Source organism: Emydura macquarii, unplaced genomic scaffold (genome assembly GCF_026122565.2).
Source record: "Emydura macquarii macquarii isolate MOO-44397 ecotype Brisbane River unplaced genomic scaffold, CSIRO-AGI_Emac_v2 contig_369, whole genome shotgun sequence".
Lineage (NCBI taxonomy): Eukaryota > Metazoa > Chordata > Testudines > Chelidae > Emydura > Emydura macquarii.
This window is the reverse complement of record NW_027130506.1, coordinates 15,055,907-15,083,020: the sequence shown is the minus strand read 5'-3', so window position 1 is coordinate 15,083,020 and position 27,114 is coordinate 15,055,907. Positions and strand designations below refer to the sequence as shown.

The window sequence follows — 27,114 nt, the reverse complement described above, 5'->3', positions numbered from 1 at the left end:
AAAGAAGTGGCATGACTTTCAAGTGCTTTGCTCCGTGCCTTTTGTGTTGGTGAATTTCCTTCTATTTCAGGTAGGGTGCGGCCTGGTTTGCTGAGTCCATTGTGATGAGGTGAACAGCCACAGGGCTCAGACACTTCTTGAGCCATTGCATTCATCAAGTTGTGGCTTTATTACTCTCTGCCACCAAAAATAACTATAGACTCCACAGTCCTCTGCTGACTCTGAGAAGTACCCAATGCAACTCAGAGGACTGGGCTGCAGAGCTGGCTTTGAGCTCTCTTTATCCAGGGTGGGCTGCAGGCAGGTTTGCCAACCGTCCGCAAATTTATGGACAGTCAGTAAAAAAAGGTACAATTTTAACACTGCCCGTAAACCTGTAAATAAATGAAAATGTCCGTGAAATTGGGTAGAAATAAAACATATTGGATTTTGACATTGATTGTCATTGTTAAGAATCACTGCTTATATTATCATAAAACTACACTGAGCGTGACTTTATCAGATTTCCTGTTTTCTATTATGGCACATGCCCAAAGAACCCGATTGATCAATTAACTGCAGCTAAAACAATTGCGTAATTCCTGTGTACAGAATATCGCGAGTGAGCACACACTTCTGTGACATTACTGGATTGTTTATGGTATTTTTAGTGATGTCAGTAAGAAGTTTACCATGTCAGTAAAAAAAAAAATCAACTTCAGACCTTTATGTCGGTAAAAACTAAAATGCAAGGCTGGCAACCCAGCAGGCAATTCCGCTGGTGTAAATTAACGCAATCTGGGGCTGCTTCAATATATAAGGGGCCATCAGTGACTCAGTACAGCAGCTAGGAGCACAGGGACACCCTGGCCAATAACTATTATTATCCACATTTTGTGGATGAGAGGCTCCGTAACTGACATAGCTGGGATGAGAACTCAGAAACGCTTAGCACCCAAGTGTGTGCTCAGACCTCTGTGATCATGGGTCTCTCTGTTTTGGGGCAGCGTAGCCATTCCATAGGGGTGGATGTGCGCTGTGATTTGCCCCATGTGAACTAGTCTCGCTAGACAGCCCTGATGCAGTTAAGGCGTGTTTGTTCAAGCTAGTGCTGAGGTAAGAAGTTGCCAGTCCATTCGAGATGCAAGGTGCAGAGAATAGCATGGGGATGCGTGCCAGTCAGTTCTGGGAGTTGGGCAAGACCTTTGCTATGTTAGCTGTGGAGTTTTACCTATGTTTGAGCTCCCTCTACTGATAGCCAGCCATAGCTGCAAGAGTCATTAGTAGAGGTAGGTGCAAAAAAAAAAAAAAAAAAAAAAAGGGACTAGTTGATTAGCTAAAAATGCCATTTCAAGTCAAACTTTTCAAATAGTGTTGGCCAAATAAAAAGGAGGGGGAAATTCCCCAAAGGTTGAAACATTCAGTTAAGACATTTATGAAATGAAACGTTTTGATTTCTCATTTTGAAATGTTTTATTTTGAAATGTAGCTAGATTTAACTACACAAAAAAGGGGTAAAAACCACCCCAAAATGGCCACTGAACCAAAAAAAAAATTAAACAAAAATCAATTATTGGCCCAGCGCTAGTTATTAGTCAAATCCAGTCCGATTCCCAGTTCTCTCTCATCCCCGATAGGCCAGTGCTCTGTTCCCAACATCCATATGGTTGTTTATTATATAGCTGCCTTTATTCCCTTTCATTTGTTCTGTGTTCACCATTGCGACTGGGCAGATGCCCATTATCATTTAATCTTCATGCCTTCACTCTTGGAGTTCAAACCAGAGGAGATGGATCAGGGTGTTGTGTCTAGCCATTCCATCAGCCCCTTTTCCTGTGACAGTCTGGTCTATGGGGGTGTTTGGCTCCCTTACAAATCTGGATCATTCTCACGTCACTGGGGTGGGGAGGAGGGATGGAGCTGTGAGGGGGCAGGGAACTGACGAAACTAGACAGGAATTTAAATTAGAAACAAGCGAAATGGGTTTTGTTTCATTCTGAGGGATTTACACAATAAAAGCTTCTTTTGTCCCCCTGGCCTATGCATAAAAACCAAGATCTCTGCTATAACGATTATGCATTTACAGTGCACTGATACTGCACTCAGGATATTTATCCCCCTTCTTTTAATTTCTACAAGTTGGAACCACTGTGAAAGTGGTGGGCAGTAAGAGCCAGACCCAAGATCTCTCCCTGTCTGCCTTTCAGTCTGCAAACTGCTTATTTTTTCTGAGAAATCTGAGTCTAAATTTTTGCCACTTACAGCACCGTTGTTAAAGCATTAATAGGATCACTGTGCTTCTCCCAGCCTAAGGAATATAGGATTTGTTATATTAAATAAGAGCATTAGTCTCTATATTGAATATTGGTCCATCAAACCAGTATCCTGATGCTTTCAGAGGAAGGCAAAATCTCCTACAAGACTGCTATGTCGCTATACACTGGGAGCACCTTAAAGCAAAGTACTGAAATTTCATAGTGCCGTATATAACTTTGGCTTTATTGATCATGTCTGAACTTGAGGAGAGCCACCATACAGCATTCACCAAACTCCCAAAGTCCCTTCTTAGCATGCAGCTGGCTCCTGCAGAATCTGGAATGAATTCTCTAAGGACAGTGTCTTTTGTAATAGTAATCCAAAATCCTAGTCAGAAATCTGAAGATATCCCCGGAACATTGATTCCATCTTGAAATCTTTTGTGATCAGTTTATACACAGAAACACAAGATTAATAGAATCTTTAATTGAGCATAATGTTATATGTCATATAGAGATGGCTGGAAAACTGGGACATTTCAAAATATTTCATTTGGGAACTTCTGATTTAAAAATTCAAATTGTTCCTATTGGGAAATTGCAGTTTTCCTGTGGGAAAGTGTCCCACAACCCACCACCACTTCCCCAGATTATTTGCTATTTCACAACTAAAAAAAGATATACAAAAGTGGGAAGGAAAAAAACTTAACCCTGGAAAGTGAAATATCACTTTCTCTTGGAAAGTAACACTGTAAATACTTTCTTACTGCTCTCCAAGTGGTAGAAATTGGAAATTAGTAACAAATTATTAGAAAATGGCTTTCACCCTCTTTCTCACACTTTTTGATCATTTTCTACCTGGCAGGAATTGGAAGATAGTCAGAAGTTGGAGAGAAACAAACCACAAATTAGAAATGGAAAATTCAGAACAAGTGCCTTATGTCCTCTGATTGATGGATTTTCATTTGGAAAAAAACAAAAAATCTGCTTTTTCCCCAAAAACTATCACTTTGGAAAATGAAAAATTTCACCAACAATGATAGGGTTTCAGCTGAAATGAAAATTGCTTTATGACAAAAACCAAACCAAACAAAAACAATTTTAGTTGGAAAGTTTTCAACCAGGTCTAGCGTCATATAATTATTCAGCCCCCTTTTTGTGTAATAGTGAGAGGATGGACAATATCTGCCATCCTCTGGCAATGACTCCATCTTCTGAGGTCCTACATAGATGTCATAGATAGACCAAAAAGGATTCTGGGCAGGGGGGTGCAGTGCTCTGCTGCTCAGCAATCTGTGAAGTTGTGAAGTCTCAAACTCTCCACACTGCAGAATGCTAAGAGTTTAATTCAGGCAGGGTGTGTGTGTGTGCGTGTGTGTAGAAAACTGGATGGAGGCGAGCTCATAATTACAATAGATAAAGATGGGAGTCCCTCTCTCAGGCTGCTGACTATGTCACATAAAGTGTAGAGCAGTGTAATTTCAGCTCTGTGGCTTCTCAGTATGAAACAGCGTTTCTCACAGAAGATTTATAGACTTTCTAAAAAAAGCCTCCCCATCAATTAATTGATTTGCAAATCCATGTGCAGCATACTAAAGCAATCATACACACACCCCCTCCCTCCCTGGCAAATCAGGTAGTTAAATCTAATGCTATAAGTACTGGTTCACCAATAATCATGTAGGTCAACCATTTATATGATGAGGAATAAATCACAACTGAGATTCATAAAGCTTTTTATTATTATAAGCAAAACTCTAAATAATACTTAGTTATTAATAGCTCCCTCTAGTGATAGAATTTTTTTATGAATCAAAATTTGTTATGATTAATCATAATAATTTTATTTCTATTATAGTAGTGCTTCGATTAGGACCCCATTGTGTTAGATGGTGAACACACACACATAGTAAGAGACAGTCCCAACCCCAAAGAGCTTACTATCTAAATAGATAAGACAGACAAAGGGTGGGAGGACGGAAGTACAATTATTCCCATTTTGCAAATGAGAAACTGAGGCACAGAGAGATGAAGTAGTATGGGAAGTCTGTGAGAGTGGCAGAAATTGAACCCAGATCGCCTGAGTCTCTCTGCTGTCTTTGCCCCAAGACCATCCTTTGGTGAGCCTCAGATGAAAAGAGCCATATTACAAATGCAAAGCATTATTACTGGACTGAGCCATGAAACCCTTAATTAGTCCTTACTCAAGTATCTGCCATTTCCCTCCATGGGGATTTTACCAAATCATGAAAAACAGCTAAGGTGAAATTTTGGTTCAGAAATGGATTGGCTTGTACAATAACTAGACTTGTGAAGAATCTAGTAACAACTCTTGGATGGTAGGAGAAAGGAGTTCCGACTGAGTGGTCTTATTCCCCAGCCCAGTGCCATGATTCATCTTCCAGTTCAAGAAAAAAGAGCGGTATGAAATCTAAAAATGACAGAAATCAGAAATAGAAAATATGTCCTGGTGTCTGGTGGCTAGACTCAGTTCACCTCTTTGCTCTAGATATGCCCCCACCTTTCTGTGGAAGCGTATCCCCCAAAATAACAGACGTAGATCACTTTTCATGTCCTCAGCTCCAAGGGTGAATAGAACAGAAGGTTATGTAGACAGAGATGTCTCTGGCAAAACAGTTAACAATTTCAACTGGAAGTTATCATTTTCTCTCCTTTTTTTCCTAGGGAGAACGCGGTCTTGATGGGTTCCCTGGGAAACCTGGTGTGGAGGGGAAACAGGTATGTGGTGAATATTTGCGGGCAAGAGACTATTCTCCAAAATAGAGGTTAATGCACAGTGAACGGGAAGGTGGAAGCTGAAATGGGACTTTCCCCAAACAGCTTCTTCTTCCTATGGCATTGGTTTGATTTGCAATGATCAGTTAATAGGTCAGTGTTCAGGTTTGAAATCCAGTTCCTTGCATCAGGGGTGAGCTGGTGAATGTCAGTGAGGCTACCCTTAAAGAAATGCTTAGGGAAGGAAGAGTATATGTGTTCCATGGCTTGAGGCACTGGTCCACAATCACAGTCCAGACTGCTTCTCATTTTCCATTGGAAGAGTCTTTGGGCACATCTTCCATGCGATTTTCTTATGTGGTTAAGTGTGCACCATTCTTTCCGTCACAGGTCAAAGCCTGTCAGTTCTTCAGTAGGCTCAGTTATAAGGTGCTTATTTCGGACTGATCAGATATCCCAGATTGCACGCCATTGATTATCACCGTTGAAATCCATCCACTGTGAGTCCAGAGAGCGTTCCTAAGTTTTTATTCTTGTTCTTGGAGGATTCTTCAGGTCATCATGCAGGGGGATTCTGGTGTTTCGGTTTACATTGGAGAGGAAATTGGAGGTTTGGGAGTCCCTCTGTATTTTTGGAGGGTGAATATGAGACAGAACAGGGAGCCAGTCTGTTGGAGTTGACATTAATGTTCTTGAGATTATCTTCATTGCCCTGTTTTATTTGTGGATCCAGGAAGTTAGTGTGAGAGCTCTGGGCCCATACCGGTGCACAGTATTCCACTGCAGAGTAGACTAGGGCTAATACCGCCGTGCGCAGTGTCCTGGGACCAGAACCCCAGGATGTTCCCACCAGACATCTTATGAGGCTCACCCTAGACTTAATCTTGTCTTGGATGTTCTCGAGGTGTTGTCAGAAGGTCAGCCTGTGATCCAAGGTCACTCCTAGATATTTTGGGGGTGACTTCATGTTTAACTAGCTTACTGCAGAATGTCACTTTGAGCTCAGTTTGGGCGGCCTTGTTGTCTAAGTGGAAGGCAGAGACCATTTTTTTGAGATTTGGCCAAAGTTTCCTCTTTTGGAAGTAGTCTGCCATTATTGAAAGGTCATTGGTGAGAGTATGGCTGATGGTCTGAAGATTTGTGTGTTGTACTGCCAGAGCAATGTCGTCTGCATATATAAATTGCCTAGATGTTGTGTTTGGCGTGTCTCCTATGTAGAGGTTAAAGAATGTAGGGGCCAGAACAGAGCCCTGTGGGAGGCCGGAGTTCAGTGTTCTAGGCCTGCTGATTTGACCATCCAGGTAGACCTGGAAACAGCAATCGCCTGTCATTGCAGCCAGTCGGCGAATAGTTCGCTGGCATGGGATTACTCGAGAGAGTTTCAGTAGAAGGCCCTTTCTCCAACCTGTGTCATACGTGGAAGAGAGATCAACAAATGCAGCTCCTGTCTTTAGCCGCTACTGGAAATCCAGCTTGATGTGTCCACACAACCTGGTCACAGCAGCTCCTGTTTGGACGAAGCTCTTTAGATAGACCTTGTTCGATAGTATTAGCCATTCTGGAGAGCAGTATTCTTTCCATCAGTTTAAATGAGGCAGAGAGTAAAGAGATCGGTCCATAATTGGCCGGGTCTTCAGCGAGTTTACCAGGCTTGAGAAGTGCTATAACCATTTCTTTGTGCCATTCTTTTGGCCCTTCCCCAGGTTTGTGCACTTTTGTAAAAAGTGCCGCAAGCCATAATTTTCCTCACTCTCCCAGGTTTTTAAGGAATTCTGGAGGGAGTCCATCTGCCCCCGCAGCCTTAGGATTTTTTGTCACTGCCAAGGCTTGGTTAACTTCTTCCAAGATATATGTGGCAGAAAACTCAGACTCCTCACGGCACTAAGAAAATAATTTCCGGAGTTTTGTTTTTATGTCCATGTGATGGATTTTATCTATGAGCATCTTGCTATTTTTAAGGAGCTACGAAGCAATGGCATTTATTGTGTCTTTTGATGGTCTCTTTGTGGTTGTTCGAGCTGCTCCGAGATGGTGTGATACGGCTCATGCCTTTCGACTTCAGTGAGTGAAGTCAAGATTTTCCACAGTCTCTGTCCATCCCTGCAGACAATCTGCATTGAGGGATTCCAAGAGTTTGGTCACTTTCTCTGGCTGCCCAGTTTTTTCATAGTCCTTTAAGAGGTTTCTGATTTCTCCTACCGGCAGGGGGTGTAAGGTTTGCGAAACCCTCGCAGAGTGTACTTTTTTGCAGATGATTTCAGGATAGCAGTGAAATGGCCAAAGTTCGTTGGGGATGGATGAAGTCGTGGAATTCAGTTTTCTGTTTCCACTGTAAAAGATGACCAGTCTGCTTTCCTTAGATTCCCATGAGGTTTTGGTTTGGAATGCAGAAGTGGGACCTGAAATCCGATCTGGATAATGATGAGGCGATGTTGGCTGCATGGGAAGTGGCTTAAGATTATTCTAGTGGTTGCCAGCAGCTCACCTGTGCCATCTTGGGTCAGGAAGCACAAATCAGGTGTATGTTCTGATGCCTATCTCACACACCAAAATGATCCTTGTTGTTTTAGGTCGTATAACACATGAACATCTTCCTCAGAGGCCCAGTCCATGATCTGCTCACCAGCAAGATTGTTCCATGTATATCCCCAGTGTTCATGCTTCATGATGGCTGTTGTAGTCGCCTATGTACAATGTGGGATGAAAAAATGACAGTAGTGGGGCGTCTGGCCACATGGTGTTTGATGGTTTATATATATTCACCACAGTAATGTTCCCCACTGTGATTATTCCCATCTCTCTTCCGTTTACAGAAGTCTCATCAATTTCTTTGACATTTTCCAATCCGTTCTGTATATATTTGGCTATTCCATGTTTGGGTGATCAATGGCGGCAATTCTGGCGTAGCCCTGTATTTTGTGTCTTGAAGCTTTGTCGTTTTTCTTTGCATGTGTCTCTTGAAGAGCTACAACGTCTATTTTGTGGTCACTTAAGCTCTTGGTAAGGAAATCTGCCTTTTCCCTAGACATTCCTTCTATGTTCAGTTGATAAATGTGAAGAGCTGGGCCTATTGCTCTCTGACTCTGAAGAGGATAATTAGGATTGTTATTTTTTTGGCCAGGAGACCCGAAAAAAAATTCCTTGTCCGCCTGCCGTTTGACAACATTGGTATGTTATCAAAAACACTTAACAGAAATACCACGGGAAGGTTGTCATATTGCTCCCGCCCAGACAGCTGATGTATTGTAACTAGGAACAGGAGGGAATCCCATAAAATCATCAAGGTCTTTTTGATCACCCAGTTCCAACGTGACTGGGCCATACACTAAGAAGCCTTGTACTACCCTGACCAATCTCATGTCAACCAAGGAGCTCTGCGCTATTAGCGTAGGGCGTAGAACAGCCATATGACTATGTAAAAAGGATGCACTTTGTATGGTAATGCGGTTATGGAGGAAAGCATTTGATTCACTTACAGCCCTAGCTTACAAGCATTAGAACATTCAGAGGCCAGGAGACGATAATGTGGTCGCTCACAGCTGCTGTTATACCTTAGTACACACAAACCAGTTTGTGTCTCCACATCTAGCCTCCAGCCCCTTCTTCCCCCAAGGAAGGCATTTGTTAATGTCACCTTGTGCTCCAGCAGCTATGTGCAGATACTTACATATCTGAAGCATTTTCCGAGCACTTGTGTGAAAGCTGTCAGCAAATCTTTAGTGCCTTTTTAAATTGGGATTTCAGCAGAGATACTGTGCGTATTTGCGTTGGATGTAAGAGAGCTGATACCAAAGGGAATGTGTGCTTGTGCAGACGTAATGACAGGCTCAATGGTGGAACTGAAATGTAAGTTATGTGGCTAATTTTGTATTCACCATGCTGCAGTGCAATTCCCTTCTTCCTCCATCTGGGTTTATTAAAATTAACCCGCAGGAGATTTCCTTTTTCCATTGCCTTGCACCTTGTGTAGTTCATTTCTCGCTGTGCAAAGTGGATGTGAAACAGTATCAAATTGGACTGGGTAGAAGGGGTTTACACTCACTTCTACCAGAACATCCCACTGCTATTAACTAGATAGGCACGAATTATTGTGAATATCTGTACTAAAATAGCACCTGTGGGTCTGTCACAGGGTACACTCGCTGCTAGGGTGCCTCTTCCTGGCTGCTCTCAGCATTCACTCCGGAGCTGGCGCCCCCTTCCTACGTTTCACTCTCGCTGCAGTCTTTCTCACTCTCTGGGACGCAGCACGCTCCTTCTTTGTAACTTGGCCCTCCGGCCAGGTCACTGTATGTGTCTCCACTTCCAGGACAGCAACGTCTCTCCAACTATCCAGCTGCCTTTCCAGGCCATCCTCTAATCCAAGATTACGCCACATTCCTAGTGGTAGGTAGGGGAACCTGGGCCCACCCACTACCCCAGGTTTCAGCACAGTCACCGTCTATCCAGAAGTCATGGTCTGCTTGTTGTTATTGCCCTGTGCTCCCTCCTGCTTCCCTTCTCTTTCACAGCGTTCTGATCCAGCTCCAACTCCCAGGGAACTGCAGCCTCTTCCGATCTCAGCTTCCTAGATTTATACCATCCTAGCTGACACCAGCTCCGCTGAGCTTCATCTTCTGTTAGCCACCCTAATTGTCCCTCTGGTGCAGCCTTCTAGTTTAATTAGCCCCTGCCAAGATACCTTAGCCCCTTCAGGTGAGGTGTAGTGTGAACGCTCCATCATAGGATCCCACTGAGTTTGGGATTCCATTGTGCTAGGCCCTGTATGTTTAGCAAGAGGGAGAGCCTGCCCCAAAGAGTAATGGTTTACATAAACAAGACATATAAAGGATGGGAGAAGAAACAGAGGCACAGAGAGGTGAAGGGACACGCCCAAGGTCAGCAGGTCAGTGACAGAGCTGGGCTCTGGAACTCATGGGTGCAAATCACTGCAGGGCAGGCAAGCCAACCTCCATGTATCCAGGCGCTTCATAAAACTTTCTGCCTCTTCAAGGTAGCGTGCCCCCTGGTGCTCTGTGCTGCCACCTCTACTTTATGTAGTGGGAGGCTGGCGCAGTCAGGTCTGTTTTGATCGAATGAGCTTTGGGGATGTATTTATATTAACGATTGCACCATGTCCAAGGTTCTGGAGCGGCACGATGCATAAATTGAAAAATGATCTGATCTGAACATGCATTAATTTGTTAGTGAAATGTTCTGTCTCAGTGCATCGTTCAGTGTTGCAAACGCGACACAGCCAGAGTTTAGAAAAGCCGGGAAGATAGACTAAGTAGCTTTCCCCCACTGTGTGAGCATCTGTCTCTTGACACACTGTCTGCAGGTGAATGACTTGCTTGCATCCCCTATATCTAAACTCTCCAGGGTACTTAGCAATTTGGTTCTGTCAGCCTGTGTTTGTACATCCCTTCCAGTTACGGTTTCATCAGCTGACTTAATCACAGTTGAATTTCCTCCTTCCTTTGGATGACATAATATGCTTCCCAGTGCATAGCTCTGTTCTGCTCCCCCTTTGAGAGCTCAAACCGTTACTCATTACTCCCTTCTTTGTTCCTCAGCCAGTGTTTAACCTGGGCTATAGTGGTTTTGTGTTTATCTAGTTACTGTTTAGCCAGTATCTTTATAAGAAGGGAAGGTGTTCGCGCTTTTGGACACCTCACTTGGATCCTAATGTACTGTGTCCACTGTGCCCATTACGTTATTTACAGAGCTAGGGAACGTTTGCAGCTGTGCTGGTTGGATTGAGAAATTGCGACAGGCTAGCAGGGCAGAAGCTGCTGCCAGGGAGGGATTGCTCTCTATGGTACCGTGTTGCAGAATTGGAGCATTCTTCCTCTTCTTCGGGTCTGGGCTGCTAGCAGAGAGGCAAATCCTTCTCCCTGCACATAGGCTGGATATGCAGGCTAGGCGTGACTGAAATTAGGAACCCCCTTCCCTAGCCTAGATGCTGAAGCAGCTGCTGCCTCATCAGGGTTGTAGCAGCCCCCATGTCCGCAGGGCAGAGGGAAATGGCTTTTACAGATCCACTGCTCCAGCCTCCCCTTCTTACCCCTCCCCACAAAGCAGAATGGAAGGAGCCCTTCCTCTTGTACCAGTTCCTACCAGCATCCTCCTTCAATATTCGAGTGCAGTTGGGGCTCATTAGTTAAATACACTCATGGTACCTTTACATTCCTCCTGTTGCTGCAGGATGATTTCCCGTAGGGGTGGGTGTTTTGTCCCAGAAGCTGGGTCCCGGACAATGTAGACTGTGATCTGCTCCATTCCCTTGTAAGAGAACATTTAACCAAAGCCTTTGTCTGCACAAAATCACCTCCTTTGTTTTTCTTCTGATTAACCCTTTATTTTTTAGTTTCACTGTGTGGCATGGGCCTTGGCTTAGTCACTAAGACATTGAGGGTCTGTCCATGTCGCAAGAAAAAACCCGAGGCACTGAGTCTCAGAGTCTGCCCCAAAGAGTCTGGGTCAATTGACTCAGGCTGTGAGACTAAAAATGGCAGGGTAGACATTCAACCTCAGGCTGGAGCCCGGGCTCTGAGACCCCAACCCCCACTCATGGGTCTCAGAGCCCAGACTCCATCCCAAACCCAGAGGTGGACACTGCATCTGGGCGCCCCACTGCCTGAGCCCCACAATCCCATTAGCTGACCAGGCCCGCAGGACTTCGATTGCAGTGTAGACGTACCCTGAGTCACTAGGCAGCTACAGGCCATACAGTAGCAAAATGATTCCTTGGTTAAAGGCTCTTTGTCTCCCCTGCATGGCTAATCGTACTATATTGTTCACTTATTTTCAGGGCATGAAGGGCAGCTCAGGCCCACCAGGTGCTGTTGGGCTCAAAGGAGAAAAGGTGAGTTGCAGAAGGTGCCCAAGGAGCATTCTGAAAGGCAAACTAATCTGCTTTTGAATCAACGCTCCTAGAAATGACATTGCTGCCGGTTAGTCCGATGGGTGTCGGGTGCATCCAGCAAGTTGCTGAATCACACTGAGAATTGATAGAGGGAGCCCTGGGGCCTGGTTTTGCTCTCTGACTAGGATAAATCCTGAGTAACTCCGCAGAAGTAAACAGAGTTAACTCTGCTGCAAAATTGGTGTAAATGCCTGCTCTCCTGGAAGCCAATAGCTCCACTCTTACTGACCCCCGTGGGAACAGGATCTGATCCTAAGTGAAAACTAAATCAAACCCACATGTGTTTTCCTAGGATTTCCAGGGAATCCTGTTTAGGTCAGTTAACTATAAGTTGCTGGGGAGGTTTTGAGTGGAGGAGACGTGTATATTTGGGGCAGCATGACTTCCAGGAGGAGTTGTCTGTGATTCCTCCTTATTCTTTCTCTTCTGTGTAAGACACTGTCCACACACAGAGGAAAACATAGTGTCTGCTCTGAGAGCTTACAAACTTGTTTGTGTTTTCACAGCAGAAATCATACAACCGTAAATAAACTTGACTTGACACACTTATGCATGCTATCAAACCTTTGAATTTGTCCCCAAAAGAAACTTTATCTATCAAAGAAATGTTAGGGAAGATCTCCCAAAGCCTCACAGGGAATTATTGTTCATAGACCTTATGTGAAATATGCAGTTTTACTTGAGCATACCCTCCTTCATTCTGATTCACATCCTGCATAGTTTCACTTCCTGAAACCATGCCAGACACTTTTTTTTGATGGGATAATCTTGGGGTTGACAACCACAACAAATCATCCAAGCAGTTTAACAAGTGCTGCCGAAAATCATACTGTTCTTAGCTCGTCTGCAGATCATTTCTGTCCTGCTTTCACAAGATTCCTCCCCGCGTTAATTGGTATAATTAATACCTTTTCTTTTGACATCCAGCACTGGGATTTGACATCCAGCATTGCTGCATTGGGATGCAGCAGGCATTTGAGCCAAAAGCCTATAGGAACTGGCTCAAAATTATGAATGCATCACTACTTTTGGTTCTTTCCTGTTGCTCCACTAGAGGAAAATTCGTACTGTTGGTGATGATATCCAGCTAAGCACAGGGGCCTTTCATTCCTGTTTTTTCCCTGGAAGGAAGCTCCCTGATTCCTTGTGATAGTGTTTCCTATGACTTTTTCATTGTGGTACCGATAGTATCAATTTCTTAAAAGTGAGAATGAGTGCTCAGGAGAGGTTTCGAACTCATAGCCTTGGGGAGTGCAGGCTTTCATCCACAGAGTGGATGTGGCACAGATAGCAGCAAGACAAGCTTCCTCACGCTGCCCTACCAACGGGTTGGATTCTGTGCAGCCTTGCACCTTTTGGCGTTGCTTACACTTGTGCAGTCTGGGTGTAAAATGACACCAATTCGCACATTTTGCACAGGTCTAAATGACTTCAGAACATGCAAAGGCGTGGAGAATAAGGTCCAGTGTCCCTAAACCCTAAGCAGGGAGTTAAATTAATGGTAGCAGTGATACCCACGAATATGATGCAGGGGCAAGTGTACATCCCAGATAACAAGGCGATGCAGTGCATGTGTTTCTATTGATGTATTGTGAGTCTGGTGCTCCTCTCACTTACACTTGTATAAATCAAGCATGAGTCCACTGAGTCAGTGGTGTTACCAATGTGAAATGGGTATGGATGAGAAGGGAATCAAGACTCTTCTAGCTCCTTCAGCACTGGATTTCAATGACTTGGAAAAGAAACCAGAAAGACTAGAATGGAGCAGAGTTTAGCTGAGAAAACAATGGGAAAATTGAGCTTAACAAAGAGAGGAGAAGTGGAAGAGGCACCCTGGCAGCCAGAATATGTTAGTAGAACCAGTTCATGGGAAGGTCACTTTCTGATGCAATCTATATACAAGAAGACACTTAAAAAAATGACAAGCAAAAGGGAGCTACTTCCCCCCCCCATCCGCCTCTTCCTGATAATTATTCTCTGCTCTAGATATTTTTAGTGGAAATTTTTACCTTGTTATTTTAAAACTAGTTATTAGACTTTCCAGGGCAGTCTCACGACTCCCGGCTTTCAGTCTGTCATGTTTTTGTTGTTTCCTACCTAGTTCTCTGGCATTAAAGAAAAAAGGTTGGTTTTTGTTTGTCTGTTTGTTGTTTTCCTCAAAGCGGCTAAGTGATACTCTGAGGAGGATCCAAGAATATAGATACCAGAATCAAACCACTCTGTGTTTGACTCTGCAAATATGCTTCTTTAACAAGCTATATATATATATTTTTTTTTTTTTTTCTAAATTTCAGCCCTGCTGACTCTGCCTAGGATGTGCAAGTGAAGCTGGGTTCTCTCCATCTGGCATATAAACACCAGTAATAAGGGTCCTGCAGGCCAGGTTAGGGTTTATGGACCCAATTCACCACTGCATTACTCCAGTTTTATGCCCGTATAACTTCATTGAAATCAATAGTGTTACACTGGAATGGTGAATTTGCGGTGCTGAATCAGGCCCTTCATTACACCAGTACAAAATGGGGAAACGTCATTGATTTGGACTGTATGTTCAAATCTCCTCTGCCGGGGAAGGTGTGTGGGCACAGACTGGGCGTGATGCAGACAGACCATAAGGGCAAGAGGCTGCTGTTGAAAAGAAGTTTCAGGGCTTATTTCTATTTCATTGCTTGTCTGTCTTTTCCCTCTTCACACAGGGTGAAGCGGGGCTCCCAGGATTACCAGGCTCTGCAGTAAGAAGTTTCTTTAGCATCAACATGAGATATGAACTATAATGCGGGAGAAAGGAGTGAGGAAGGCAGGGTTGGGCTGGGAGGATTTTGTAAACTAAGGGATGGATTTTGTATTGGATTTTCAAATGGACAGGAAGTTTAAGCCAGTGAAGATTCCTGGCAGCAGGATTTCATGGGTTCTAGGATTCCAGTAAGGAGATAAACTGCAATACTTGGGAGACTTTGACTTTATGAAGAGTGAGGATTTGATGAGGCTGTAAAGGAGAGAATTGAAATACCCAGAAGTAAGGGAGGCATGGCAGTTATAAACAATTTTCAGAGAAGCGGCTGAGATAGCGTCTAATGGAGTTGGTCTTTATGGAAGAGAGTGGACCTAGAAGATTAAAAAGGCTAACGAGAGTTCAGGGTCAAGTTGAGCAGCTCAGTCTCTGACAGTGTGAGATTTGAGAGAGGAGATGGAGAAGGCAGACTTGGGATGGGCACTGCTCTTTTTACCAAGTAGCCGGGTATCAGATTTGTGAAAGAAGTCCTGGTGGAGCTAGGAGCTGAAGTCTGCGATGAAAGGACAGATGCAATAAAGAAGAGAGGTTTTGATTTTTCTCTGACTCCAAATTTACACCCGTGAAACTCCAGTGACTTCAGTGGAGTCCTTTTTCATTTGCTCTGGTGTCACTGATGGGGGAATCAGGGTTTAGTATTGGCCAGGTAGAGGTGGCATCTACAGCTGAATTCAGCAAAGAGATTGCCAGAGGGGACATCATAGAGAAGAGAAGGAGTCAAAGACTGAGCTCTGCTGGGGCCCCATAGCCAGGAGGTCTAGTGATTGGAGTGTATCCATTGTCAGTCACAAAAACGGGGAGTGATTACATAAGTAGAATCAGAACCTAGGAGCATGAGATGGACTGATGAAATGTGCTGGGGTCAGAAAGATGTCATGATCAGCAGTATCAACGTGGCACTGTGACAAGGAAGGACCTGGAGCTACAGGCAGACAAGAGAAGATCACTGAACCTAATACACAGAGGTAATGGGCAGTCGCATTACTGTGAAAGGAGTGGGAGCCAGACTGAAAGCTTTCAAGAAGGCTGTTCGGGTAAGAGCTTGGGAACTGACCCAAGACTTCGATGAGACAGTAGCTGTGGAGGAAGAGTGAGAAGTGTGTGGGGAAGGATTTTCGAGCATTGATACGTGGAGCTGTAGACTTAAAGTCATTAATAGTGTGAATGGTTCCTTGTTCTGAAGCAACAAAAATGGTTAGGGGGCTGGAGCACATGACTTATGAGGAAAGGCTGAAGGAACTAAGCTTGTTTAGTCTGCAGAAGAGAAGAGTGAGGGGGGATTTGATAGCAGCCTTTAACTACCTGAAAGGGGGTTCCAGGGAGGATGGAGCTAGGCTGTTCTCAGTGGTGGCAGGTGACAGAACAAGGACCAATGGTCTCAAGTTACAGCGGGGGAGGTCTAGGTTGGACATTAGGAAAAAGTTTTTCACTAGGAGGGTGGTGAAGCACTGGAATGGGTTACCTAGGGAGGTGGTGGAATCTCCATCTTTAGAGGTTTTTAAGCTGCGGCTGAGATTATTTAGCTGCGGTTAGTCCTGCTTTGAGCAGGGGTTGGACTAGGTGACCTGAGGTCCCTTCCAATTCTATGATTCTAAGTAGAAAACTATGGAAGGTAGAAGAAGAACAGGGTGAAGGGACAGAAAACTGTCATCAGCAATTTCACAGTGATATATTTATTTGTTTGAAGTATGCACACATCCATTCAAAAGGCACCTAGAACAATGACACCATGTAAAGACAGTTGCTACGTACATGCACATGGACATCTAGAGGTCTCTCGGTTCCTTCTGCAGCATTCTATCCAATAGCATCTCGTTGTTACAGCAGAAGCCTAGCCTCACTGTTGAAGACTGCAGATAAAGCTAGACATAGGTGGCCAAATGCAGAGGTGATGGGTAACTTAGGAGCTCGAAGAAAGTGTAAGAAGATGTGAAGACCACTTGAACTTACACCTTCTTTCACCTTTTAGCATGTAGGTCCAACCAACTTAAACCTTCTTGGATGTGGGTAGAATGGGTATAGGTAGCTCTATGGGAGTCTAACAGATTGAAAGGGAGTCTGCTTGAGCATAAGGGAATCTAAGGCCCAGGTCATGCAAACATGCACATAGTTAATTTGAATCATGGTGGTAAGTTTGCCACTGACTTCAGTGGGACAACTTGTGTTCTTCATGTTAAGCACATGTTTATGTGTTTCCAGGATCAGGACCTAAGTAAGTTAGTGTAAAGGGATCTAACTTGCATATCATCCCTGAATTTGGACCATTATTTTTATACTACTACTGGTGTTAATGGTTCTTAACAGGTAGAAAATAAAACAAGATCCAAGGAGCTTACAATCTTATTTATCAAGATAACATAATGAGTATTATTATTCTTAATATTGTATAGCAACAGAAATATACTAACCACTGCATAGAGAACTAAGAGATCACAATCAGTGCCAGTCAGCTATCTAAATAGACAGCACAGCTTAGTTCAAGGATCGGGGGGAAAGAGGGGCTATGCTGCAACAGAGATAAAGTAAGCTGTGAAGGTTAGCATGCATCCTGGGGAAGGGGGCAGCTAATGGGGTTAGATTTACAAAAAGGAGAACTGTTATGTACCTGAAGCTTTCTAGATGTGCCTTCTTCCTATGTGCTCAGTTTTACATCTCTGGCATCTTAATTTCAGGTACAAACTGAAGGTCTGAAAGGAGACCAAGTAAGAACTGTTCAATATCTACGTTTTACTAAATTTAAGAAGTAAGAATGGTCTTTTTTTAACAATTAAAGGGATGCTGTCAGGCAGTTTAGCCGCCCAGATTAGTTTTTGTTTTCAAAGCATGTTGCAAAGTCTAATGTAACTAGGAATATTTTCATGATGTGAAAAAAAAAAAAATTAAAAAATCTTATTTGCTAATGCATGAGAACCAGAAAGTGAAACTGACCAGGCTACTTTCATGATGCAAGCTGAGTCTAACGGATAAACAGGCAAATGGCAAAGAGTCAGTTACTTGGTAAAAATTCTTTCTGTTTTTAATACAAGGAGGTGTTAATGGGGATTTTAAACATTCTTTGATTTCTATCTTGATTGTGTCACTACACTTGGACACACAGACGCTGACAGGAAGCTTTTTGTGTGTGTCTTATTGTGATTTTTTAATACAGAATATATTTTACACTTTAAGGGCCCAATTCATGGCTGTGCTAGTGCCAAGGGGCCACCCAAGGCCCTGGAGAATACCCCTAGTGCAGGAGGCCCTCCGTGGGAGCTGACTCTGAAACAACCCCCAACTTTCCTCCAGGAGCCCCATTGTATAGGGTGTTCCTGGAGGTACAGGGCTGTAGCCAGTATGCTCCTGTGTGGGCATATCCCAGCTGCCACAACATCATAGGCACCTTGGCAACTCAGTACAAGTTAGGGCAGCCCTAACTGACCCTGGGGGTTGAATCACCCCCAGAATTGAGGGTAACGTCAGTTGGACTCTGCACTGGCTCATGGATGAAGCGGGGGCCTAAGAGAAAAATTCACCCTTGGGCAGAGAGTCAGTAAGGCCCTTTGCCCTGATTCACCCCGTGCAGAGGCCAGCACAAGCTCCATGCACCACTTACACATTCAATATAGGGCTCAAGGAGAACGTACATGATATGTAGGATGTGTGCTGGCCCTCCGCATAGGGGCACAGGGCCTCTGCATTGCGTCCCATGTCAGGGATGAAGGGAGGCTCCGATTGTACAGATGGCCCTTATGCCCTGGGGTGAATTTCAGACCACACGCACACAGAAACGCTGCTAAAAGAGACATGGCGAGTGTATCAGCAGCTGCCCTTGAATTCATTATCTCACAGAGGAAGTCAGTTACTTTAACACTGATGTTGGGATTTGTATTTATTTTTGTAGGGAGCCCCAGGCCCGCGGGGGCCACAAGGCCCACCTGGAGTTCCAGGGGCACCGGTGAGTAGTTTCTTTTATTGCAATATTGATTCATATGGGCTGAAAGTCACTCTAGCCTGGGGCACCCACTCAAATCTTAGGTGCTGCTCAGGCCTTGTATGAAGAGCTTAAGTGGTGCACGAGGCCTTATGTTTTCTGCATTGGCTAGAGGAATTCACAGCTCAGAGCCATATGCCACGGATCCCTGAAAGTGGAGCACAGGACTTGGGCTGGCCCTCTGCACAGAGGTGAGCGTCACCCATAGGGCCCAGTCTTGCAAGGTTCTGACCACCCTCATCACCTATTGATTTCCTGGGGCGCTGTTGGCACTTAGAACCTCTCAGGATGGTTCCCGAACAGGAACCTTCTGTTAACTCCTAGATAACATCATGAACCTCAGATAAAGATTGCTGCAGAAGGGAGTGAAGTCACCATAAAAGCCTCCAGCTAGGCAGAGAACATTACACATATATATATATAGTGGGCGGGCATGGGGAGTGAATTTCATACATTTTCTTATGAAAATCTAGACATCTTAAAATTGTCTCAATTTGGCTTAATTGCAGCCTCTTTCTTTAGCTATATCTGATGATCTAGTTCTCGAAGCTAGCCCTTTAGCACATTATCATTGCTACTTCATTTTCACTCAGTCTATTTGTTCCCAATCCTGAAGCTGCGAACTTTTCTGTGACTACTGTATCAGGCTTTGGAAATATAAATATGTATTACCAAGTAAGCAAGGCAAATCTAATTTAAAACACGTAACTAAGTATGGTTATGGGCTCCCCTTACTTAATCAGCACATTGAGTCACCTTCTCTATGCTGTTCTATCACCCAAAGTGTTCACGAGATAATATGCTTATCAGATAAAAGCATCCAGATGCCCATGCTCAGCGGCTATAGAGCAGAGCTAATTGAAATTGTCTACACTCGTCAGTATTTTGTCTTACATAGTAGATTCTCTATAAACATATTCTTTTTGAAAGGGTCCAGCTGGTCTGGAGGGCAAGGCCGGAGTTCCTGGTTTACAAGGTCAAAGGGTGAGTTGACATTTTTTTCGTAACTGTCTCAGTTGTTCAGCAGAGTGGCTGCTTTGTTTCAATAAGTCGTGGACACTTGATCTAATTTACACAATTTTTGTACTGATTTAGCTATTTCAGTTAAGAATGTAATTTTCCTTCTGAAATAGTTCAATCACTGCAGCCCCTAAAGTGTGGATGCTGGATATATGGGTTCATGCTGGTTTAGCTTATTCCCCAATAGCTATAGAGATAAGGCTCCTCTATTCCAGTAAAACTTTGCCTACTCTATGATTCTATACTAAGGGGGTGGTATCAATTAATCTACATTGGTCTAGGTAAAGGGCACCCTGTAGTAGACAAGGCCTCAGAACAGTGCTATGAAAGACTGTCCAGAATGTGCAAACAACACCCCAGATTTCGAGAAAGAAGTACAGTTGACACGATAAAACAGATTTCTGAGACACTTGCTCTTTGTTGGCTGTTGCACATGGCTGGTCGTTATTTTCAGGTTGCCAGTGACCTAAGCTGAAATTACAAAACGAATTTGCAGTTTTTATTCTCATGCATCCATCCTTCTCTCACGCACCCGGTCTCTTTGTGTCTAGAGCTGCAGCCCTCACTCATGTGGAGTGCTACTAACTGCCACCAGTACTCAGTGGGAGTAAGGGTTGAAGAATTAGGCCCTCTAAAACAAACAATAATAACTGTGTTCACAGTGATAACTCAACACTCTGAAAATCAGAGTGGGTTTATCAACAGCGAGGGGCTGTTAGAATTGCACCACCTATCTGCCTTAGCTTGTGAAGGAGGAGCAACATGTAAAGGAGATTATCCCATGAAGAGACATATCAGTGGACATGTGCCCTCTGGGTGCTGGGAGTTCAGGGGGGCATTCAGAATGGCCACTTACCCCAAGTGGAACAGCTCTTCATTGTCCTCAAAAGCACCATTCAGCCCAACAGGCACAGAATAGTGGAGGAACCTTGAGTTGTCCTACCGATCAAAAATCGGTAACCATGTATTTGCCACCATCGGCCTGGTAGGGCATTAGAGCAAGGGCAGTGAGGGGATGACAGCAGAAAGGTGGATATCTGGCATATAGCAGTGTGCTGGAAGTAACCGTATTCATTTGCACTCCAGATCATTTGTTGCATGTCCATGATTCAGTGGTGAAAATAATTCAGACTTTATTTCTCACCAGCATGTGTCTTTTGAAGGGATGCTGTGGGTCAAACATGGCCAATATGGGGAGGTTTTGTAAAAACAAGCTTTACAAAAACTGAGACCAATAGAAATGTGTCCAGGAATTTAATAGCTCAGTGGAAACATTTTAAGAACAAATAAATATTCCCATGCAGTGTTTGTGACTTTGCTTGGAAGTGATATAGGAGCACAAGTTGCATTGAATGTTCAGATCTATTACCCACCTAAAAAAACATAATGTTTAGGTGTGTACCTTGACTTCCACGCAAGGATCTAGGTACACAGTGTGTACTCAGAGGGCTTGCATGTGTGCGCACGCACGTGTGTGTGTGTGTGTGTAACATCAGAACTTGCAAGAATGGAATCCAGGCTCGATCCCATTGATTTCAGCAGAATAGTGCCCAGGGTTAGAGAGTGGATGGAGCTACCACCTATGTATGTAAATCAAATCTTCCAAGAAATGTCATTGATGCAGAAGCCATGGTGGTTGGGGAATGCTAAATTAATCAAATCTGCTTTTGACAGTTAGCCCCATGTTTTTAAGTCTTTATTTCCTGTACGCTAAAATAAAATATGCACAGATTGCTCATCGTTTTCCAGAGACTTCACAAAGTGCTCAGTTCGATTCCTTTTGCTGGAGAGTTCTTTTCCGATTTACAGTGACCCAGAGCCCTCGCTTGAATTATTTGTGCCCCGTTTAAACGTAACGTCAGAGCAGCCCTGACTGATCATATCACACGAAAGCTTTGACCCTGCCTCACCTTGTTTTAGCCCAGTGATGTGAGGAGCATCTTATCAGACAGCAGAGTTCAAGGCTGGAAGTGAAGTACATGCTTAACCACTTTGCAGATGGTCGCTGCACTCTCAGTGCTGCTGGACTGTTTGATTGGCCACCCTTGCCTTGCAATCACAGTGACTTGATGTCTTAGTACCCGAGGATAGCACTGGAAGTGCATTTTGCCTAGAATATCTGTCATCTGAGTCAGTAACGGGGAACAGGTTAATTTCTTCGTAGAAATGGGCTTTAGCTCTCATTTCCTCCAGTGCTTAGGAAACAGTACCTACCTGTCTCTTTAGCAAATAACCATGCTGTGCTTTATTTAGGAGACAAGATGTTCCATGTTGTCCCTGATTTTAAAGACTGCCTTGAAACATTGCTTCTCTACTAAGATTAATAGCCAGTATCAGTTGAATAAAGGACCATGATCTGTCAGGGTTTGTGCCACAACTTAAAATGCTTGCGCTAATGACCAACTGATGAGAACTGTCATTAGATGCATACTGTGTATGAATGTTTCCCTAGCGGCTCTCTTGTTCCGAGCTATTAAAAACCCTAGGGGAGGGACTTTTGTCAGTCATTAAGGAACTTAGCTGGATAGAATGTTTAATTAAAAAAGTAGCCATCCAAGAGAGTGTGTGAATATCTGAGGTGTGCAAAACCCTGAATATGGGGTCTGTAATGACATCCAGCAAATATGGAAGCTGTAATAGACTAGCAGAGGCCACTATCACACCACCAGTAAAAATCTTTCCCAATTCCTGGCAAAAAATAAAATAAAAAAACATCCAAACACTGTTCCCTACTTCAGACATATTTATTGTAAAAACCTAAACACTAGATGACCTCCTGAGGTGCCTTCCAACCCTAATCTTCTATGATTCTGTGAATGACAGAAGTTAAAATGAGAAGACCTAATGCAAGAGAAGGCTATTTCCTGGAGTGCCCTAGAGTACCTTCTAAAAAACTTTGTCCTGGCCAATTTTAAACTATCCATAGCGGGGTTTGGGCTACTTCCAAACTAGCAGATAGACCTGTAGTGGTGCAAGTCCTCTTCCCTTCTGCATATACACACAAACAAGCTGGCTCCATAGAATCAGTGTGATTTGATGAATAGGACACTGGACTGGGAGTCTGGATAACTGGGTCCTATTCCTGCCTCTGCCACTGACCTGTTGTGTGACCTTGAGCAAATCACTTTTCCTGTGTGCCTTAGTTTCACCTCCTACCCTTTGTCTGTCTAGAATGATGGTAAGCTCTTGGGAGCAGGGACTGTCTGCTCCTGTGTGCAATGGGACCCCAATTTCAGTGGGATCCTCTAATAATATAAATAATTAATCATAGAGTAGCAGGGTGCAGAGGGCCAGATTTTCCGTTTCCTGTTAGTGTCCAAACCATGCAGCTGTTTGCTCTTTTCATTTGTAGACCAATCGCCTTTCCAGCCTGCAGTGAGAAAGTGGAAGCCAGGGTTGAGCAAAAAGCAAATACAACCACAAAAACAACAGTTTAGTTTACAAATGCACCCCAGAACTTCAACATTTCAATATAAAAGCCCTTCTTTAGTGTGAACGGGGGCTGGTGCTGTGAGCAGATGTGCAGCTGACTGTTCAAGGGCTGCTTATCCTGAGATAACAGATGACGTCACTTGCATCTGGGGTACAGTAAGTGTCCTTTTGAACCATCTAGAGTGAATGTCTCAGCTGAGCACAGGTCTCTGTTGTGCAGAGAATTTCTATCAGCTGTGCTGCACAGCGAAAGGAAAATCAAACAGAGAAAAATTCTTCCTGCTGCAGGAGTGGGGGAGAGGAGATTGAGAATAGAATCATGAAAGCAGTGAAGTGAAGCTTCCAAAAGTCCGATCTGCTCCTGGGAATAGCAGAGAGAATACTCTGGGTGAAATCCTGCCCCTGTTGAAATCAGTGGCAAAATACCCATTGACTTCATTAGGGTCAGATTTCAGACCATGTCTGGGGTCTGATACTCCACTAGCCCTTGCACTTTGTGTTGTCATGTACACTTGTGCAGAATAGCTGAAAAACAGTAACCATCTGGGGCCAAAATCCCAGCTGCTTTAAAGCGGAGAGGCTTCAAGGCAAAGGAGCAGCACTGGTTTACATAAGAATATAAGAAGGGCCATATTGGGTCAGACCAATGGTCCATCTAGCCCAGTATTCTGTCTTCCAACAGTGACCAATGCCAGGTGCTTCAGAGGGAATGAATAGAACAGGTAATCATCAAGTGATCCATCCTGTCGGCCATTCCCAGTCTTTGGCAATAGCAATCCCTGCCTATCCTGGCTAATAGCCATTGACGGACCTGTCCTCCATGAACTTATCTAGTTATTTCTTTAACCCTGTCATCGTCTTGGCCTTCACAACATCCTCTGGCAAGGAGTTCCACAGATTGATTGTGTATGTGCAAGGAAATACTTCCTTTTGTTCATTTTAAACCTGCAGCTTATTAATTTCATTTGGTGAACTCTAGTTTTTGTGTTATGAGGAGTAAATAACACTTCCTTATTTCTCCACATTAGTCATGATTTTATAGACCTCTGTCATATCCCCCCTTACTCGTCTCTTGTCCAAGCTGAAAAGTCCAAGTTTTATTAATCTCTTCTCCTATGGAAGCTTTTCAATCATTTTTGTTGCCCTTTTCTATAACAATTCTAATATATCTTTTTTGAGATGGAGTGACCAGATCTGCACGCTGTATTCAAGATGTGGGCATCCCATGGATTTATGGATTTATAAAAGGCAATATGATATTTTCTGTCTTATTATCTATTCCTTTCCTCCCCAGAGCGCAGGGCCTGAAATTCGGTCTGTTCTTAACCCAGGCCATGCTATTGTGTTTGCGTGGGTGTGAGAGGAGTACTCCTTGCACCCTCCGCATCGCACACTGTGCACCCGTGCAAGGGTGAGCTTTCTCAGGCTAGATCTTTGTTGAGAACATCCTCCCTGGACATGCCTCTATTAGCAGCACCCTCACACTTCAAGCTTCTCTGAGTTTAATCTCACATTAGCATCTAGGTTTCCTGCTGCCTTTTGCAAGCAGTGTATTAGCCTGAGCTGACCCCTTTGCACCACCTACAGGAAATTACTCCCAGAGTGCAAGCCTGTGACTGGAAGTTTTCAGAGCTGTTAATAGAACCTCAGAGCAAGTTTGTCCTGAACTACTTCTTTCTTGGGCAGTTAAAAGTGTGTGTGTGTGTGGGGGGGGGATTTAGAGTGAAAAATGCTGCTGGTTCCTTTGGTTGAGCATTCACTGGCTTGAGGGGAATATAGATTTGTACAGATTAGCCCAACCAAAACCTTACATTCAAACACACCTGTTCTATATAGTGGTGGGGGTAAGGTGGGACAAGGCAGATTCAAAATACCAACCCATGGGGGTTAACTGATAGAGTGTGTTAGATGATTTGCACACAGTCATGTAGTGATTCGCCACAGTAGGAATAATAGAAATGTAGGTCTGGAAGTCACCAGGTCCAGCCCCCTGCACTGAGGCAGGACCAAGTAAACCTAAACCATCCCTGGCAGATGTTTGTCAAATCCATTGTTAAAATCCTCTAGTCATGGGGGTTCCACTGCCTCCCTTGGAAGCCTATTGCAGAGCTTAACTATCCTTATAGCTATAAAGTTTTTCCTAATATCTAACCTAAACCTCCCCTGCTGCAGATTAAGCCCTTTACTTCTTGTCCTACCTTCAGTGGACATGGAGAACAATTAATGACAGTCCTCTTTATAACAGCCCTTAACATACTGGAGGACTATTATCAGATTGTCGTCCCCCCACCCCCAGTCTTCTTTTACCAAGACAAACTTGGAAGTTCTGTTTAACCTTTCCTCAGAAGTCAGGTTTTCTAAACCTTTTATCATTTTTATTGCTCATCTCTGGGACTCTGTCTGATTTATCCACGTCTTTCCTAAAGTGTAGTGCCCAGAACTGGACACAGTATTCCAGCTGACAATTAAGTCCCGTGTCTTACATATGACACTCCTGTTAATATACCCCAGAATGATATTACCCTTTTTTGCAACTACATCACTTTGTTGACTCACGTTCAGTTTGTGATCCAGTAAAATCCCCAGGTCCTTTTTAGCAGTTGTTCCCTATTTTGTAGTTGTGCAGCTGATTAGTCACAGGGCAACACAAACCCCAGCTCCCTTACAGGGCTACCCCACCATGTGACATAGCCATTTGCAACTGGTCTTCTTTGGAGCCAGAATTATCCCATACAACCTTGTACCGGTTCTCATAGCACCTCCTTTGAAACCTCACCCCAAAGGATTCTGGAGGATATGTGAGATAGAGTCTTTGAATGTCTGGATGGAAGGTGCTCTCAGTGTGGAAAAAAACAGGAACTCCTGCATTGTAGCGGGAAGAGAGTTTGGGGGAAAGGAAAGTATAAGTGTTGGCTATTATTGGGCATGAGGACCCGAGAGCAGTCTTGGCTGATTGAGGGGAGGGGCAGGGTTAGTGTCTTTGTTGTTGCTTGTTTTATTAAATTCTTCCTCAGGGCAAGGTTCTGGTGGGACTTTAGACAGGAGTGTGAGAGGGGATAATGTAGAAGGAGCTTTCCCCGTCCTTCTACAGCCCATGCAAAGGGGCCATCAGAAGAGCTGGATCAATGATTCCAAGGCCAGAGAGGATCCATTGTGATCACCTAGTCTGACCTCCTGCATGACGCTGGCCAGAGAACCCCACCCAGTGATTCCTGCATTGAGCTTGACAACTTCTGCGGGAGCTAGAGCAGATCAATTAGAAAAAAAAAATCCAATCTTGATGTAAATACTTCAAGGGGCGGAGAATCCGCCACATCCCTTGGTACATTGTTCTGATGGCTCCTGATGGAACTGTAGTCTCTCGGCACCACTGGGGGGTGCATATTGCCCCCAGAAATGTTGGGAAGGGGAAGGATGGGTAAGACTATGGCCTGTCCCCACAAGCCCCTGGAGCATGACCAGTGCAGAAGGGAGGGTGTACTGCACTCCAGTGGGGGGTGAGGCAGCAAAAGTGCCCCCTCCACATAGCAGGGGGGCACTGTGCTCTGCTGAAGTCAGTAGAGTGGCACCAGAGATGAATTTGGCACATGTTTCAGAAATCAGCCATCCGGCTCGCATACGCGCCAGGGATCCCAGAGAACCCAGTTTGGAAGGTGTGCACAGGAGTTTTCAGTTTCATGGTATGGTGTACCTATGTACAAAGGGCCTTTTACTGGGAATCTATTCAGGGACTTCATTAACCTCGTTGCCTGGTGTTTCTTAAAAAGCGGAGGGGCCTTAGCAGCAGCTCAGTTGCAGGGAGAGGATTAGCTAACGCGGCAGATCAGCTGTTGGCATTTACAAGGAGTTGTCTGACAGCCCCCTTTAGTCACAGGTAGTGAAGGATGTTTTAATGGTGTAGGGAAATTGTGCATGATTTCCTCCCACATCTGCTGAAATACTATCTAAAGCCTCTCATCCGTGAATACTTTGATCCACTCTTGGAGCTAGTCAATAATAATTGAAACCTAGACCAAACACCACT

The 27,114-nt window shown here is 44.1% G+C and overlaps 1 protein-coding gene across 1 annotated transcript in view; it reads left to right on the top strand.

Moving 5' to 3' along the window:
- Nucleotides 1-27,114, top strand: part of COL22A1 (collagen type XXII alpha 1 chain) — a 266,483-nt gene that overhangs the window by 138,033 nt on the left and 101,336 nt on the right. Inside the window, exons 17-23 of the mRNA XM_067531757.1 lie at nucleotides 4,920-4,973; nucleotides 11,764-11,821; nucleotides 12,313-12,317; nucleotides 14,574-14,609; nucleotides 17,341-17,370; nucleotides 18,549-18,602; nucleotides 19,569-19,622. Of these exons, the coding sequence (XP_067387858.1) occupies nucleotides 4,920-4,973; nucleotides 11,764-11,821; nucleotides 12,313-12,317; nucleotides 14,574-14,609; nucleotides 17,341-17,370; nucleotides 18,549-18,602; nucleotides 19,569-19,622 (291 nt within the window). The remainder of the gene's footprint in view (nucleotides 1-4,919; nucleotides 4,974-11,763; nucleotides 11,822-12,312; nucleotides 12,318-14,573; nucleotides 14,610-17,340; nucleotides 17,371-18,548; nucleotides 18,603-19,568; nucleotides 19,623-27,114) is intronic.